This window comes from Tenrec ecaudatus, chromosome 6, assembly GCF_050624435.1.
Source record: "Tenrec ecaudatus isolate mTenEca1 chromosome 6, mTenEca1.hap1, whole genome shotgun sequence".
In the NCBI taxonomy this organism is placed as follows: Eukaryota; Metazoa; Chordata; class Mammalia; order Afrosoricida; family Tenrecidae; genus Tenrec; species Tenrec ecaudatus.
The window spans coordinates 173,105,852-173,123,480 of NC_134535.1; the positions used below are offsets into that span (position 1 = coordinate 173,105,852).

At 43.5% G+C, this 17,629-nt stretch overlaps 1 protein-coding gene across 1 annotated transcript in view; it reads left to right on the plus strand.

Moving 5' to 3' along the window:
- Positions 1-17,629, plus strand: part of MYO3A (myosin IIIA) — a 258,190-nt gene that overhangs the window by 12,945 nt on the left and 227,616 nt on the right. Inside the window, exons 3-4 of the mRNA XM_075553416.1 lie at positions 11,110-11,214; positions 11,734-11,833. Of these exons, the coding sequence (XP_075409531.1) occupies positions 11,110-11,214; positions 11,734-11,833 (205 nt within the window). The remainder of the gene's footprint in view (positions 1-11,109; positions 11,215-11,733; positions 11,834-17,629) is intronic.

The window sequence follows — 17,629 nt, forward strand, 5'->3', positions numbered from 1 at the left end:
TTTGATCTTGTCATTTCCTTTTGCTTGCTTTTACTCTTTACAATTCACTTAAATACAAGCTCATGTATCAGCCCAAGTTTTGCTGTTATATATCTCTTTATACTGGAAAGTCATGTTATGCTGTTTGAGCTAAAGTAGACTTCATCCTAAGAGCATATCTAAAATGTCATGAATTCTAAGTGAGGATTTTAAGAGTCCATCGTGTGTCTTAATCTTTGATTTTTAATATCCATCATCTGTGTACTAATTTCTCTCTGCCATGGAGTCAATGAGTAACTCAAACAACTAATGCACTCTCTGCTCACTGAAAGATTGAGGTTTGAGTCCACAAAGAGGCATCTCAGAAGAAAGGCCTGGCGGTCCACAGAGAACGCAGCTATTGAGAGCCCTCTGGAATCGTTACGCCCCCAGCACACATGGGCTCACGAGTCAGAAACAGCTCTGTGGCAACCCTTTGGGGGTATGTTTGCCATATCTACCTGCCATTCCTCTCTGTTTGAACCGAGCTCCTCTGGAAGTTTCCTTAAGAAAATCCATCTCTAGTCTACAAAGTAACCACTTGTCAAAGGGGAGGAAAGGCTGTTCTACTCCTTGCAGGGAAGGGAGGCTGGGGGAGATCCAGATGGGTTCTCTGACGCCCCCCGGGCAGGTCCCGGTGACACGTCCTACACTGTAACAGTAGGCACTCGATAGTCAATAGTCAAGCAGACACATGAGTTGAATTACATTGTCAACAACAACAATAAAAACCACTTACTAATTAGGAGCATGATGGGAGGGTTGGACTTTCTTCTTCTGTGTGATCTAACACGTTGAATGCCTGGCTGACTGGATGAACGGGGACTTGAGACTTTGGAGGGCAATCTTCTCAAGGTTTGCACTAACTTCCTAACTGATGGAGCCAGGAAAGCTAGAAGTTCATCTTCTTATAAACTAGATGCAGAGAAGAGAAGGACGTTTTCTGTATGTCCCTCATCTCGCCACTACTTCCAGGTAAACATTGATATCTGTGCAGAAACTGTCACAGCGGAGAAAATTTTTGTTTTGAGTTTCAGTAGCGAAGGCTATCTCTGATTTTAATGTTGCTTCCCCGCCCCTTTTTTTTGCAATTGTTTATAATTTTGTTTCCCCCCCCCTTTCCAATTGTTTATATTTTTGTCCCCCTACTTTCCAAATCATACGATTTTAAAGGAGAATTACTTTGGGTCTTTGTCCTTTGCTTGTCCTCTCGGGCTCAGTGTTTTCTCAGGGAGGGCCTTGTGAAGGCAAGACGCATATGAAGGTTGAAATCAGGCTAGCGATGCCCTTGCTTCAAGGCTACAGGCGAGGTCTGTGCTGGACAGAGGCAGAGGCCAGCCCTGTCCTTCCCCAGGGATGCTGTGAGAGTTGAGGCAGATCCCTAGTACTATCTATACAACCCCAAACCATTGCTGTTGAGTAAATTCTTACTCACAGTGAGCCAGCAGGCCAGAGTACCACTGCCTTGTAAGCATGCATAGAGGGGTTTCAACGCCGAAATCATCAAGAAAGCCAACTATGGCATCATTTTTCTCCTATGGAGTGGCTAATGGTCTCAAACCATCGACCTTTTGGATGGCAGCTGAGGGTTAATCCATGTGCCACCATCAAAAGGCAAAATATCATAGGCACCAAATGTTTCTTATCAACGTGAACTCCATCGGGCGCTGATTATTTAATGAAATGCTGACAACTCAACTCAATGATGATAGGCAAATCATCAAATTGGACATTGATTTTGTTGAAACCTAGGTATCATAAATTAAATATATAAAAGGCTACAAGTATTCAGAAATTTAGTGTAATACTTCTAAAAACACACTATATATGTGTATTATTAGCATTCAGAGTATATAGGGCAGACAGTATAGTAGAGGACATAAGGACAATGTGAATTTTGATATTTTCAATTATATTTTATCCATAAGGGAAAGTTGGCTATCTGAACTTCATAATGTATTTTTATTTATCTTATATATAAACTTGGGTACGTGTTTTGAGTTTATGTTTGGTTTTGATTTTTAAAGTGCCTGTTATCTTTTTTTTAAGTCCTTTTATTGAGCGTAAGCATTTATTTGGAATTGCCTTTTAGTAAATTCCAACAAATAGTAGCCCTGTCCCTGTGGATTTCCCAGATTATAATTATATAATCCTTTTTTTAGACCATTTTATTAGGGGTTTTTAAACTCTTGTTACAATTCAGACTTCAGTTTTATCCGACACATTAGTACATATATTCTATTGTCTTTTCTAGACATTTACTTTCCATTGAGGCTTTGGGATCAGCTCCTCCTTTTGCTTTGTTCCAGCTCCTTCCCCCCACCCTCGTGGTCCCTTGATAAATTATAGATTGTTAATTATTTTCAAATCTCACACTGACCACTGTCTCTCTTCCCCTCTGGTTTCTTCTCCCTGGATGGGAGTGTATGGTTATGTGCCATTCATTGTGATCAGTGCCCCACTCCCTCCTCATTGTGATCAGTGCCCCACTCTCTCTCCACCTCCACCCTCCCCCCATCTCCCTACCCTTTTGGTATCTCCACTCCCATTCCTGTTCCTGGGTTCCATGTGGTGTGAGTTTTATCTCTTGCCTGTACCTATGTACATGCTCCGGGGTAGTCTAAATTGGGAGGCGGTGCTGAGGTCGTGATAGCAGGGGTGGGGTGGGGTGTAGAGGGGTGAGGAGGCCTCCAGGGAACAGAGATATACTGTGTGGCCCATTCGTGCTCTACTGCACCCTGATTGACTCATCCCCTCCCTGTGGCCCCTCTGTGGGGGGATGCTCCATTGTCCACTGATGGGCTTTGGGTCTCCCCTCCAACCCCACTCCATTCTCATGTTTGTTTGTTTACTATTTGTTGTTATTCTTCTGATGACACCTCACAATCACACCGACTGGTGTGCTTCTTCCTTGTGGGCTTGTTGCTTCACTGTTGGATGGCTGCTTGTTTAACTTTAAGACTTTAAGACCCCAGACACTATCTTTTAATAGTCAGGCATCATCCTCTGTATTCACCACATCTGCTAAGTTAGTTTATTGTGCCAACATGGCTGATAAACACATGTGGGGTTAATTGAAGGGCAGAGGGATAAATGGCTTAGTGAGCCTCGCCTTTCTAGTTCTCAGGTCTCTTGCTTTGTGATGGTCAGACCAGGGTGCAGCTGCCCTAGCCAGTTCCCTGCTTCAGCTGGCAAGGCTCACTTCTTGCAAGACATCCCTCAGGAGAAGCCACATGGACCTGCCCCAATGCAGCCCTGAGTGCTGCAGTGCCCGTGTGGAGACCCCTGCCAGCACTGAGATGCTTACATATTTACTGACTCAGTTTTCCTCCTGCAATCGGCATCACTGCGTGTGTTTTTTGAGATGGAAGAGGACTTTGTGGATTGGTGTCGGACATATGGGTTAATGTTGGACGTGTGGGCTTGGGCAGCACTAGGTTGGGATGTTTTCTTGATGTGCACTTACCCTTTATCTAAAACTCTCTCTTATATGTGAGTTTCTGTGGATTTGGTTCTCTAGAGTACCCAGACTAATACATCTGTTTATGCACCCATTTTGTCTTCAGTGATCTTGTAGGGGGAGGAGGGGGGGTAAGCATCATAGAATGCCAATTTGTTAGAGCAAAGTGTTCTTATATTGAGGGAAGGTATGAGCCGAGCCCCAAGACCCATCTGCAGCCTCAGTGTATTGCCTTATAAATATATGTACATAGAGCAATACCTCTATTGTTATGGATTAATGTATTTGCATAAGTGCACAGCTTTGTCACTCTCCCTATCCATGCCTTTGCTTCTTAGAGCTTGCCTGTGTTTCCTTTTGCCTCCTCCTGCCCTGCCATCACTTTCCCTTTCTTCCACCTCTTAGTCCTTCCTCTCCACTAGCTTGGTGTTGCTCTAATACTCACCAGATCTCTATGCTCTCCTGGATGCTGGTTCTGATTCCCTAGTTGTCCCCCTGTCCATGACGCCCTCTGCTCACCGCACCCTTCTCCTCGCCTCCTTCTTCCCACTCTGCATTCCGGGGCCATTGGCTCCACTGCCTTCTCCCTGGGTTTCCCTCCCATGGTCCAACCCACATAATTAGGCAAACCAGCAATGTGCTAGTCTGAACAATATGAAAACATTGTTGAAAAAGAAAAGGAGAGAGAAAAAGACGGGGAAAAAGAGAGAAAGAACCCGACATAGGTCCAGGTGTGTTGTCTGACCCCCATGAGTCCCTCCCAACTTGTCCTTGGGGAGACCTGGGGGCTGCCCCTCCTCGCCTGAAGTCCATTCTTGGGGCTCATCAGGGGCTCTGTGGCTCGGCTTTATTCCAGTTGCTGATCTTTTATGCTCCATTCCCCCACTGTCTACCTGCCGCGTGCCCCCATTATTGTCCCCTGTCTCCATGTACTCCAGTTAGGGGGCAACGTGCCTTGAGTTGTTGGCAGTCCCACAGTCCTCTCTGTTCCTTAGCAGCTCCACGCAGGGACCTTATCCTCTGGGCTTGGTGTGCCCATATGGAGTCTAGGCCGACTGCCCCTTTCTCCTTTTCCTTCTTGGTTTGCTTCTGTCTGGGTATGGTAGGTCGGTTCCCCTTCCCCACCAGAAGGCCTAGTGTCGTTCTCTGTGGCACACACTTCCAGGGTAGGGGTCAGATTGGTTCTGGTTGGGGCCGGCTGTAGTCCAGTCTTTTCATGCATTCCTCCACTTGGCTACGGTGCCCTCCTGGTTTGGCGCATCATGGTGGGGTCTATGTGCACACTCCAATTCTGTGAGACACAACCAATATTCTCCCCTTGGTGGGTTAGTGCCTTGTTCCCCCCATGTCATCATCTCAGGTTCTCCCATTCCCCCTCCTCCTTCCTCCTTTCCTCTTCTTTATGTTGGATTCACATGTACCTTGCTGGGTGTGGTCTGACCTCCCCCTGACTCCCTATGTTTCCACCTGTATATTGTGAGTTAAGTGTTTGCTTCTATCCTGCTGTATTGATTGTACTTGCCTGGGGGGACTAGTGTTATACTTGTCCTTTTGAGATTGGCTTACCTCACTTAGCATAATTCATTCCAACTCTTCCCATAAGACAACGTGATCCTGCTTTTCAGTGCTGCATAGTACTCTATTGTGTGTGTGTGTGTGTGCCAGAGTTTACTAATCCACTCATCTATCAATGGAAACTTAGGCTGTTTCCAAGTCTGGAATTGCACCACAATAAACATTGGAGCGCATATGACTAGTCATGTTTCATTTCTTACCTCCACCAGGTATATGCCCAGTAGAGGGATGGCTGGATCATAAGGTAGACCAATTTCCATTTTCATTTAGTATCGCCAGATCACTTTCCACAGTGGCTGTACAAATCTACATGACCACCAGCAGTGGAGGGCAGTTCCTATTTCACCACATCCCCTCCAACATGTGTTGCTCTCTGATTTTTTTATTTGGGCTAACCTTAGGGGTATTAGATGGTATCTCATGGTTGTTTTAATTTGCATTTCTCATATGGCTAATGAACGGGAACATTTTCTCATGTGTTTGTTGGCCATTCAGGTTTCCTACCTAGTGAAATTTCTTTTCGGTTCTTATGACCACTTCCTTAAGGAGTTAACGGTTTTCCTCTTTTTGCAGCCCAGGAGGGTGTTGTAGATTTTTGTAACACAGCCTTTGTCTGATGTGTCATTGCTAAAAGTCCTCTCCTGGTCCGTGGGTTGCCTTGTTACCCTCTTGGTGCAGTCTTCCACGGCACCCAGGTGTTTCATTCTTATTAAATCCCATTTGTTGATTTCTTCGTGGGAGTAGAAAACTTTATCTTTATAGTAAGGCTAAATTTTTAAGTTCATTATTTGCAAGAAATAACTAAGGTAAATTAGAGTATATTGTAATCTGGCTAGCTACCATGTGCAGGAAATCATTTACTTAACGGAATTGCTCAGAATCGTTTTTTCAAGAACTGTATTGGGCTCTTCAAACAGCAGCATTTACGTCTGCTGGGGAGGCCTTGTTTATTTACGTTGACCTCTAGCCTCGGGTTCAGATAGGTTTGCACTCCCAGGCTCCATCGTCCTTTGCCTTTTGACGGATGGAGACTATTCTCATGGCCTCTTGTCGATTAGGTGATTGGCTGGAATGTGTGACGACTGTAAGCTTCTCCCATGTGTTGATTCAGATCTGAAAATAGGAAGGAGAAGTTGGAGAACATCTTTTTTTACTTTCTATCACCATGGAATTTTCATCGAGGTTTCAGAAAATTCGTGTTGATGTCTTTCACCTGACTGTTCTTTCTTTCAGGCATGAGCAGTTCATAGTTCAGCGTCCTCAAGGATGTACAGTGTCATTTACAGGCAGTGGCGAAGTTCCAGTCCCTGCACTACCATCCAGCTCAATGGCTTCTGTAGAATCCAAGTTTGAATTCTGTTTGCAGATATTAGAGTGGATACCCTTATTTTTTTTTCCTTTGAAAGCTTTTCAGTTTTTTTCTGCTTTTATTCTAATATATAGGCTTTTTATATTTTTATTCAGTGAGCTGAAGAAAAATATTAGGGGACATCTCACATTTCTCCTAACAGCTCATCTGTTTACGTCATAAGAGACCTGGTGGGATAGTGGGTTATATGTTGGGCTGCTAACTGCAAGGTTAGCAGTTTGAAACCACCAGCTGATCCACAAAGAAAGACGAGGCTTTCTACTCCCAGGAAAAGGTGACCACTCTGGAAACTCACAAGGGCACGTCTGCCCTGACCCACAGGGTTGGTAGGAATCAGAATGGACCCAACGGCATTGAGTTTTCAGTAAAGCCGTGCTTGGAGTGTTTTCCTAATATTTTCTGAATGTTAAGAAACTCAAGTTTGGATTTAGGGGCAAGCACACTTCTAAAGTTTCTTCCTTTAAAAAAACCATATATGCATTAATATCGTATAACTGCAGTGCATTATTATTACGTGCTGTTGAGTTGATCCCGGCTCATAGTGTTGTTACATTTGAGTCCACGGAAACCACTGCATCCATCCATTTCTTTGAACTTTTTCATCTTCTCTGATGACAGGTCTGCTTTACCAAGTGTGACATCCTTTTCCAAGGATGGACTCCTTGTAACATGTCTGAAGTGCGTGTGACAAGTCTCACTATGTCTCTAAGTTTATTCGATATTGTAAACAATTGCAGCCAGCAAATGGGAACTTTTCCAAAATGCTTTTTAAAAAATGACAAGATTTCAAGACAATTTGATGCCAGACAAGAATAGACAGAGCAGAGGAATGGAATAAATTTTCTAGAAAAAGATCTGTGTCCTCCCTGTAGATTGATATGTAGCAAAGTTGACACTTCATGTGGTAGTCGACTAGTTGCCAATTTTTGTCAACAACTCACATATCTTCCTGTTAGTTCATGGGCACATGATCAGTGGTTCATCCCTTCAGTGGAATCTCAGCTGGAAAAGGAATAACTTTTTGATGATGTACAGCAGCTATGGACAAATCTCAAATGCAGTATCCTAAAGCAAAGAAGGCAGACTGGCTGGTCTACGTAATCTAGGGTTCTTTTTATGCAACATCCCTTCAAAGACAAAACTGTAGAGACTGAAGATAAGGTGTGCTGACGGGTTTGTTCTCTGTCTGGAGTGGGGCAGCGAGGGAGAGCTAGGGCATCTGTCGGAGCCTGGAGCAGTTCAATGCACGGGTGGCTCTTATCTGTACTGCACGTACATTTGACATCGGCTTTCCTGGCTTTAAAAAAAAGTACAGTGCACCTTACTTTTTAAAAGAAGACTCTATTCTAAATGTTATTAGATGGGAAAAATAACAACATTTCAAAGAAAAATAGAGAACAGAAAGTGAAATTTGAGCCCTGTGGTGTAAATTCTGTGGCTGCATTAATTCGCCTATTTCCTTTGTTATTTCCAGCACATTCCTTAGTGTCCATTAATTTCCCTAGTCACCTTCCAACACTTTACTCTTGCATCAACATCATCATCAACTGCAGTGTACAGTGCAAAGGGGACAAAAAAGCCACACTTTGGAGAACTAGAAAATAATTCATGACCTACCGAGATGTTCAAGACTTTTGAAATGAATCCTAAAAGTCCACCACCACCACCCCACGGCCATCAGGTCTTTTAAATACCAAAACCCACCACCATTGACGCTGTTTGTGGTCACCTCATAGCAACTCTGTAGGGCAAGAACCCATTTGGTTTTCTGAGACTATGAATCTTCATAGGAGCAAAAATCTTTCTGGTACAGGGTAACTGCTGACCTTCCAGTTAGCCACCCAATGCATAACCCACACTATCCTGACTTTTAAATAAGTTCCTTAAAGGATTCTACAGTTCTTCGTAGTCCATCATGAGTGATTTTGCGAGCTTACGCTGCTGGTGCAAAGTCGGAGGGGTGTTGACCTTGTTTTCTGATGCCAGGGCAGTTTCTTCTACTACTTCTTCTTCGCCTTCTTCTTTCTCCTCCTCCTCCTCCTCCTTCTTCTTCTTCGTCTTCATCTTTGTCTTCATCTTCTTTGTCTTCTTTCTCCTCCTCCTTCTTCTAACACTTTTAATTATAAATTCAGTGAAAATTTACAGAGCAGATCAGTTTTACCGTCAACAATTCATATGCATTTCCTCTCTCTCATTCCAATGCCCGCACTGTACCATGATTTATCTCCCTCCCTCCCTGGCTCCCTGTTTTCTAATCCAGCTCAACTTTCTCACTGGGGGAAATGCTGCCCTTTTTCATCTCAAACGTTTGCTTGTTCTGATTCAGTTCCGAGCTAGCAGGGTGAGTAAGAGCCCGTCTGTTTGGCTGGGCCACCTAAAAGGATGCACGAGGAAATAACACAGCTCTTTGAGTGCTAAGGCTTCAACTACTCCTGTGAAAGAAATGGTCTTTGGACAAAGGAAGACCCTAAAGGTCAATGGGGTCACATCTAAATGCTCATTTGGAAGTCCATGTTTCATCGTAAAACAGGCCCTTTGAGGAAACAACTGTATCTTATGTGGCACTGGGATCTGCCAGCCAGCGCAAAAACCCAAGGGGGGATTGAATCAGACTGTTTAGTCATACTGGAGCTTTGTCACCATTTTGTGACGTCTGTAGATTACTTAACCTTTCTGTGCCTCAATTTTCCCATCTCTACTGTGGAAACCAAAACATCAAACTCCATTGCAATTGAATCTGTTCTGACTCACACACCCAGTCACACGAAAACTTCCCAGTAGGTTGACCTAGGCTGTAAACCCTGGTATCATCCTGGTTACCTGTTGGACTGCAAATGGAAAGGTCAGCAGTTCAGAACCATCAGCTGCTCCAGAGGAGAAAGACAAAGCTTTCTACTTTCATAAATAGCTATACTCTTGGAAACTCAGAGTGCCAGTTAGTTCTACTCTGTCCTGGGGTCACTATGAGTCAGATTCTATTCGATGGCAGTGAAGTTATGTTTGTTTTTAAAAGCCTTTGCAGAATCAGACCTTTCTTCAAAGGAGTGGCTAGTGGGTTTGAACCAGTGACCTGGTTAGTCACCAAAGTCCCTAACCAGGGCAGCCGGAGACCCTCTACAACATGGAGCTCATAATGATATGGCAGAGAATGCTTAGCCCGCGTTCATGTAAGTTGATTGGAAATGTGCCGGCACAAAGCCAAAGGAGTGCTCAAGCCTCCATTGCACTCTAGTTGCCACGTTCGAAGCTGCCTTCAGAGTTTTAAACGAGGGAGCTCGAGGTCTCGTCGCCTTTTGCTGATTGACTGGGTTAGAAGAGAGACGGGGCATGAACGGATGTCAGTGCTGGTGTGCGTACTGAAGGTGCTGAGGGAGGCTGAAGGCAAAGGCTGATGGGTCAGGGGGTGAAGATCAATCCCGTGGGACCAAAGCTGCCTGGGAACCATCTCTTGGTCCACTGGCCCAGTGGCCATCCCTCTCATATTCCATTACTAATATCAATATTTACAGCACAGCCTTTTCTGGTCTGCAGCTCCATTCCTGTGGGGTTTAATGTTCCCTACCTTTGGATTCCTGATGAGTTAAGGGTTCCTCTGTGGGTTGGGTGTTCAGCTGCTAACCACAAGGTCAGCAGGTCAAACTCACCAGCCACTCTGCAGGAGAAAGTTGAGGCTGTCTACTCCTGTAAAGACTTGCAGTTTGAAAAATCATATGTAGGGTAATTTCGTCGAATTTGGAAAGGATTTGATGGGAGGGGATTGAATACTCACCTCCCCATGCTCCTCTCTTGTTTTTTTCTGTTCATATTCTCTCAAATTTGGATGGAGCAATGTAGACTAAAGAGCCTAGGAAAGATAACTTGAAGATTTTTTTAATATTGCTTATAAATTTTACTTCAGTGTACTCTGAAATTGCTCCAGAGAAGTGACATCTTTTTAATTAAGACACATGACATAGGCTATAGTTGTGCATTAGGAATCAACTGTACTGTTAATTGAGATTTCAAAATGTAGTAGAGAGAAAATCATAGAAAAATGTCCTACTACATCCGTCGTCATGGATGAACCTTGAACATGGTATGCTAAATGAAATCACCCAGTCATAAGAGAAGAAATATTGTTGATTCCACGTAGATATGAAAGCTCTGCAACAGGCAAATCTATAGACACCATCACCAGGAATGAGAGGCAGGTGCAAAGAGGAGTCATTATTTAGCTTTGCGACTCTGTTTATGGTGATGGCAAATTTCTCAATGAATATTGGTGATGATTGCACAACATGTGTAATAGAATCAGTATCACTAAAACAGACATAAAATATTAAATTACAAATATTGTGTGAATTGAAAATGTTTGATATATACACACACATATACATTTATAACAACAACAAAAAACATCAGTAGTGCATTGAAGTGCTTGATCCTAACATTTGGGAATAATATAATACGCTTGAATTTTACAGTCACCCACAGGATTTCTCCAAATTCTACTCAAAATTTTGTTGGTAGGAAAACCATGTTGCACTAATATGCAAATACAAGTGTATAGATTCATTACACTTAAGAAAAAATAAAAAATGATGACCTGATGAAATATCAGATTGAAATAATTTGTTTAAAAATTCTTTGGGGAAACCTTTTACAGTCATGCCCGTTTTAACATCCATCTTGGATGACTCTCTTACAGCTCTGCAATGGAGGCTCCGTGACTGATCTTGTGAAAGGATTTCTGAAGAGGGGCGAAAGGATGAGTGAGCCGGTGATTGCCTATATTTTACACGAAGCACTCATGGTGGGACCATTTAAATTGTTGGTGCATTAATTATGAGGCAATTCTAATTCAATAAAAAATGTGTGTCCTATTTTTAGGGAAACCATAACTACATTACTATTGTGCATTAGCATTTGCAAAATATAAAATGCTTTGCCTAGATAATTAATTCTCCTATTAGCAATCTATCCCTTTTGTGCCAACAGTTCTGTCTTAAGAGTGTTTATGGGTATGGAATAGTTATAAAGCTACTAATTTCTATTTTTGGTTAATAAATAGTTTTTCATTTGCCATTATGTTATTTGCTATAAAAGTAATTTATCTTTTATGGATCACAGCATTTATAGAATATGTGGTAAAAGTTTTGGATTTGGGAATTTTGACATAGTACACTTTGATTTAGTGAACTAATATGATAGCCTTTGAGAAGTTTCCATGTTAAGTGTTACCAGTGAGTTTGTTTAAAAGTAGCCATCTGAAAAGTGATATTTCTTGTTTAATGCTTCTTTAAAAGGTCCTTATGTATTTCCCATCGTTTAGGGACTTCAGCATTTGCATAACAACAAAACAATCCACAGGGATGTAAAAGGAAATAACATCCTATTGACCACGGAGGGAGGAGTTAAACTGGTGGACTTTGGTAAGTGTAGCTTGAAATGCGTGTTTGACCCTTGCCTGGTGCCTCATCCTATAGGAGCAGACAGTATGTTTCTAAGACACGTTAGTGTCTTGTCACTAGCTTGTCACTTCTGCCTTCTGTGTTCTAGCTAGGTAAGGTGTCATTCATGCTTCTGTATTTCTCTCTCTCTCTCTCTCTCTCTCTCTCTCTCTCTCTCTCTCTCTCTCTCTCTCTCCCTCCCTCCCTCCCTCCCTCTCTCCCTCTCCCCCTCCCTCCCTCCCTCTCTCTCTCTTTGTATTTGTCACATAAAAGTGTGAGCATATGTTGGACTAGGTAGGTAGACAAACAGACAGAGATATTAGCAAAGGTGGAAATAGGTTAAAATACTTAGAAATCTAGTAGCCCTAGCGCTTTGGGTATAATAGGTCAATAAGTATAATAGGTCAATAAGTGCTAATTGAATGGATAAGCTTTCATTTTGTATTTTGGAAACTGAAGCTCAAAGAAGTTCGTTGATTAATTTTAGAACTTAGTTGCCTTAATATCAAAGGATGAAGCTCTCTAGTGATCTGACTTAACGAATTTCAGAGCATGTCAAGATGAATAACATTCTCAAACCACCACACGCGTTACATTGTTTGTCTCAGCGGAGCTTTTGAAAAGCAGGGAGCCACCGTGAGCTTGACTGTGAATTCCTGAGATGCATCTCGGATGCAGGTGGTCTGTGTGGCCAGTTGACTCAGAACCATGTGCCTGGACCTCTAGCTGGGTTAGAACACTGGTGCCTGAGATTAAAGCCATCAACAGCAGAGCACTTCCCAGGCTCCGTGGGTAAGGCCAGGAAGGAACCCAGGAAATCATTTTCACTATACTTTAAGATGGGCTTGATTGGAGAACTTGACAGATAACATAGGATCTCGTAATCCCTTTGCTTTACAAAAATGGCTACAATAAATATGGTGTAGACTAAAAATTGTCAAAACAAGCAAACATTGTTTTCAGCCATGAAAACAAAAACTCAGTGAAAGAGTAGTTTGCAGGAAATAACTTCCTGAATTACCCTCCAAACTCAACTAGATTAAAAAACAACTAAACAATAAATTAGGTGATTTTTTTATGTAGCATAATGGGTTAGACACTGGGTTGCCGAGGCAGTTACATAATCTCCTGGGGGTTGGAGTCTAGTCTGTCAATGAGGTCACAGCTTGGTGACCTCATTTGTAGGTGTGATGTAGATAAAGAGCTCACTGGAGGCCAGACACACTATCTCTGTGTGGTCTTTCTGCTGACGAGCCACATGAGCTACACTGATGGAGTCAGAGCTTTAGAGCTGGAAGAGTCATGAGAAAACCCGCACCAGCACTGAGATGCTTCCACCACCTCTGGATCCACAAGACTTTCCAGCCACTAGCCTGTGATCTCCCTGAATTTGGCATTATTGCATGGCTACCTGAGTCTGAAGAGGAATTTATAGACTGGTATCAGACATAGGGGCTAATATTGGACTAATGGATTTGATCTGGGCTGGACCAGGATGTTTTCTTGATATACAATTACTCTTTGATATACAATTCTCTATTGCACACACATGAGTGTCTCTGAATTTGTTTCTCTAGCCCACCCAGACTAACACAGCTGCTAACTGAACTGTCAGCAGTTTGAATCACCAGTCAGTCTGTGGGGGGAGAGAGAGGCTTTTCACTCCCGTCGAGCTGCAGTCTCGGAAACCCAGAGCAACAGCTCTGCCTTCTCCTACAGGCTCACGATGAGTTGGAATGGATGCCACGGTAGTGGGTTCAGTTTGGGTCAGTTTTATACAATATCTTTATATAGTAGTCCTTACTTGGATACCTAGGAAAAAATGAGAGCCATGGTTTTGAATAACTGAACCTGAAGATATGCCTTCTTACGATCATTAGAAAAGAGGGCCAGTTACCTGGAAAAGTCGTCCCTGAGTGGTGCAAACCTTTACCACGCTCAAGTGACACCCGAAGTTTAGAAGTTCCGGAGCCACGCAGCAATATCTCCGAATAAAGGATTGACGATCTGCTTCTTATGAAAAGACCTAGAGACAGGAAAGCAAAGTGGACGAACACACTCGGCATATCTTCAACTGAAAAAACTCAAGCATGAACCCAGGCCTTGAGTTGCAACATCGAAAGCGTCTAGGGGCAAACTATGGAAAGAAGTGGGAAGCCTCAAAAGAAGAAAGAAAGGTCCCAGAGTCACTGTACCAAGAAGAACCGGTCGACATGCCACCATTTCCACAGGGAGCATATTCACACGGACCAAGTCCAGGCTGCAATGAAAGCCTTAGACAAGAACACGGTTCCAGGGTTGATAGAGCACCTGCTGAAATGTTCCCATAGCTGACGAACCGCTGGAAGCACTCACTCGTCTACACCAAGGCATTTGGAAGACAGCTACTAGGTCTACAGTTGTATGCAAGCAGAAGAAAGGTGACCGGACAGATGTGCAGCGTGTAAACAGAAAAAGAATCACTGAGGTCCCTTGCAAGTACAGTCTTGCGGGGGATCATCTGACAATGGTTGCAGCAGTACCAGAAGTTTGGGTCATGGTCAAAAGAGGTCATGGAATGAGGAACATTGTTGCTGATGTCAGATGGATCCTGGCTGACAACAGATAATATCAGAAAGATGTTTGCTTGTGTTCTGTTGACTGTGCCCAGGCATTCTACTGTTTGCACCATAATAGACAATGAACAGCCTGAAGAATGGGAATTCCAGAACACTCCATTGTGCGCATGTAGAGCCTGTACATGGACCAAAAGGCAGTTGTGTGACCAGAACAAGGTAATACTGCATGGTTGAGAATCAGGAAAGGACATTTTTCAATCTGTTTGTGGAACAAATAATCAGAAAAGTTGGATTATATGAAGAAAACGGGGCATCGGTATTGGAGGAGGGCTTATTAATGACCTGTGGCATGCTGATGACACAACCTGGCCTCCTGTAGGTGAAGAGGATTCGAAGCCCTTGCCAAGGAAGATCAAGGACGTCTGATTTCCATCCGGATCACAGCTCAATGTAAAGAAGACCAAAGTCCTCACAAGGGGCTCAAGAGATAAACAACGCCAGGATAAATGAAGAAAGGTTCAAGGGTCCCCGAGTGAGGCTCATGGAAGCAGCAGGCAAGGGGGTCAATAACACACTGCAGGAGGGAACTCTGCTGCATGAGACCTCTTTAACGTGTTGAAAATCAAGGATGTTACTTTGAAGCCGATGGTGCATATGAGGTGGAAATTGCACATCGAATAAAAAATGCCAAAGGAAAATAAATGCATCTGACTATGGTGTTGTCATAGAGTGTTGAATTCCAGGGACAACCGAAGAACAAAGAGATCTCTCTTGGAAGAAAGACAGCCAGCTGCTCCTTAGAGACAAACATGGGAAGACTTCAGATCATGTACTTTGGAGATGAAGTACTGGCCAGGGGGGACCAGCTCCCAGAATAGGACATCATGCTTGGTAACGTGGATGGACTGACCCAGTGGCTGTGACAATAAGCACAAATGTGACAAGATTAATTGTGAGGACGGCCTTGGCAGTTACATAATCATTTTTCAATTTGAGAATTAAGAGTGAAGGGGTGGAGTCTAGCCTGTCAATCAGATCATAGCCAGTGAGGCCTCTGTGTGGGCATGGCCTTCTCCTGAGAATTCTGGGAGATCCGGCACTTCCTCCTTGGAGGCAGGAGACACCTCTCTCTGCCACTCCCCGGGAGACATTGCAGCTGACAAGCCACATGGACCTACCCTGATGCAGCCCGGTGTTCAGAGAGCCATGCAGAGACCCCTGCCAGCACTGCGATGTTTCCAACGCCACTGGATCCAAAGAGTTCCCACCCACTGGCCCGTGATCTTCCTGCATTCAGAGTCATTGCATGTGTTTCGTGAGTCTAAAGAGGATTTTATAGATTGGTATCAGACATATGGGCTCATATCGGACTTATGGACTTGATCTGGACTGGGCTGGGATGTTTTTTCAAGGTTCAATTGCTCTTTTATATAAATATTTCTTATACACTTGTGTGTGTCCATGGGTTTGTTTCTGTACTCTACCCAGACTAGCACACTGGCACGGGACTGGGTGGCGGTTTGTTCTGCTGTGCATAGGGTCACTGGGAGTCAGAACTGACCTAACAACTACAATCTACTTCTGAAAACCAGCTATTGAAAACTCCACAGAGCACTGGCTTCTACTCAGACACATGTGGGTGTGATGGCAGAGTTTCTGTTTGTTTCTGTTTTCACTTATAAAAGGAATACCTTGTATTATCTAATATTACAATGATATTATTTGCATATGTGTTAGTCTGGGTAGAGAAGCAAATCCATAGAAAGTCATATGTATATAAGAGAGAGTTTCATATAAAGGGTAATGGTACATTAAGAAAGCATCCCAACCCAGTCCAATCCCATAAGTCCTATATTAGCCCATATGGTCAATACCAATCTATAAAGTCCTCTTCAGACTCACAAAGCACATGCAATGGCGCCAAATTCAGGAAGATCACGGGCCAGTGTTTGTGAAGTCTTGTACATTCGGTGTCATCATAGGCATCTGTGTTAGTCTGGGCACTTTAGAGAAACAAATCCAGAGAAACTCATGTATAAGAGAGAGTTTTATATAAAGGCTAAGTGCACATTAAGAAAACATCCCAACCCAGTGCTGCCCAAGCCCACAAGTCCAACATGAACCCATATGTCCAACACCAATCCACAAAGTCCTCCTCCATCTCCCAAAACACACACTATGATACTGACTGCAGTTGGAAAGCTTAATCAGGGAGTGTGTAAGCATCTCAGCATCTCAGCACTCGCAGGGGGCCCCACACGGCTGCTCCAGCACCCAGGGCTATATTGAGGCAGGTCCATCTGGCCACTCCTTGGGGATGTCTTGCAGGAATTGAGCCTTGCCAGCTGAAGCAGGGAACTGGCTAAGGCAGCTGCACCCTGGTCCGACCTTCAGAAAGGAAGAGACCTGAGAAATAAAAAAGCGAGGCTCACTGAACCATTTATTTCTCTGCCCTTCAATTAGCCCCACATGTGTTTATTGGCCAGCTTGGCATAATAAACTACTTCAGCATCTCAGCACTGGCAGGGGTCTCCACGTGGCTGCTCCAGCTCAGGGCACTAGCATAGTTCCATGTGTCTTGTCAGTAGAGTGTCTCCAAGGGAGTGAGAAGAGAGAAGTATCTCCTGCCTCCAAGGAGGAAAATACAGGAGTTCCCAGAATCCCCAGGGGAAGGCCATACCAATACAGAGGCCTCCTTGATTAGATCTTAATTGACAGGCCAGACTCCACCCCTTCACTCATAATCCTCTCAAATTGACACCAGATATAACTACCACATCATACATAATAATGCTTATAATTTTATTCTCCATGGTAACAGGATATGGATTCACTTCACCCAATAGGATTTGTAGGTTTTAGTTAGAATTAAAGTGTGAGAAGAATAATGATGTTTCTTGAGGCAGAAGGCAGAAGATGTGGTAAACCTCAATCCCCAAAATCAAACATGCTAAACTCCATTTCTCTGGACCACAGAGAGTAAGGACTTCATTATTAATACCATTTTTATACCCTTGGTCCTCCCCAGGCAAATTCTCTCTTGTTGTCTATGAGCCTGGTAAACTTCTTTCAGTTCCTTAAATGTGTTATAATCTTAGACAGCTCCTTTAGACATGTAACTGAGGAGAGAGTACCTACCATATATACTCAAATATAAGCCGACCTGAGTATAAGCCGAGGTGCCTAGTTATTACCTGGGAAACCAGAAAAACTGATTGAC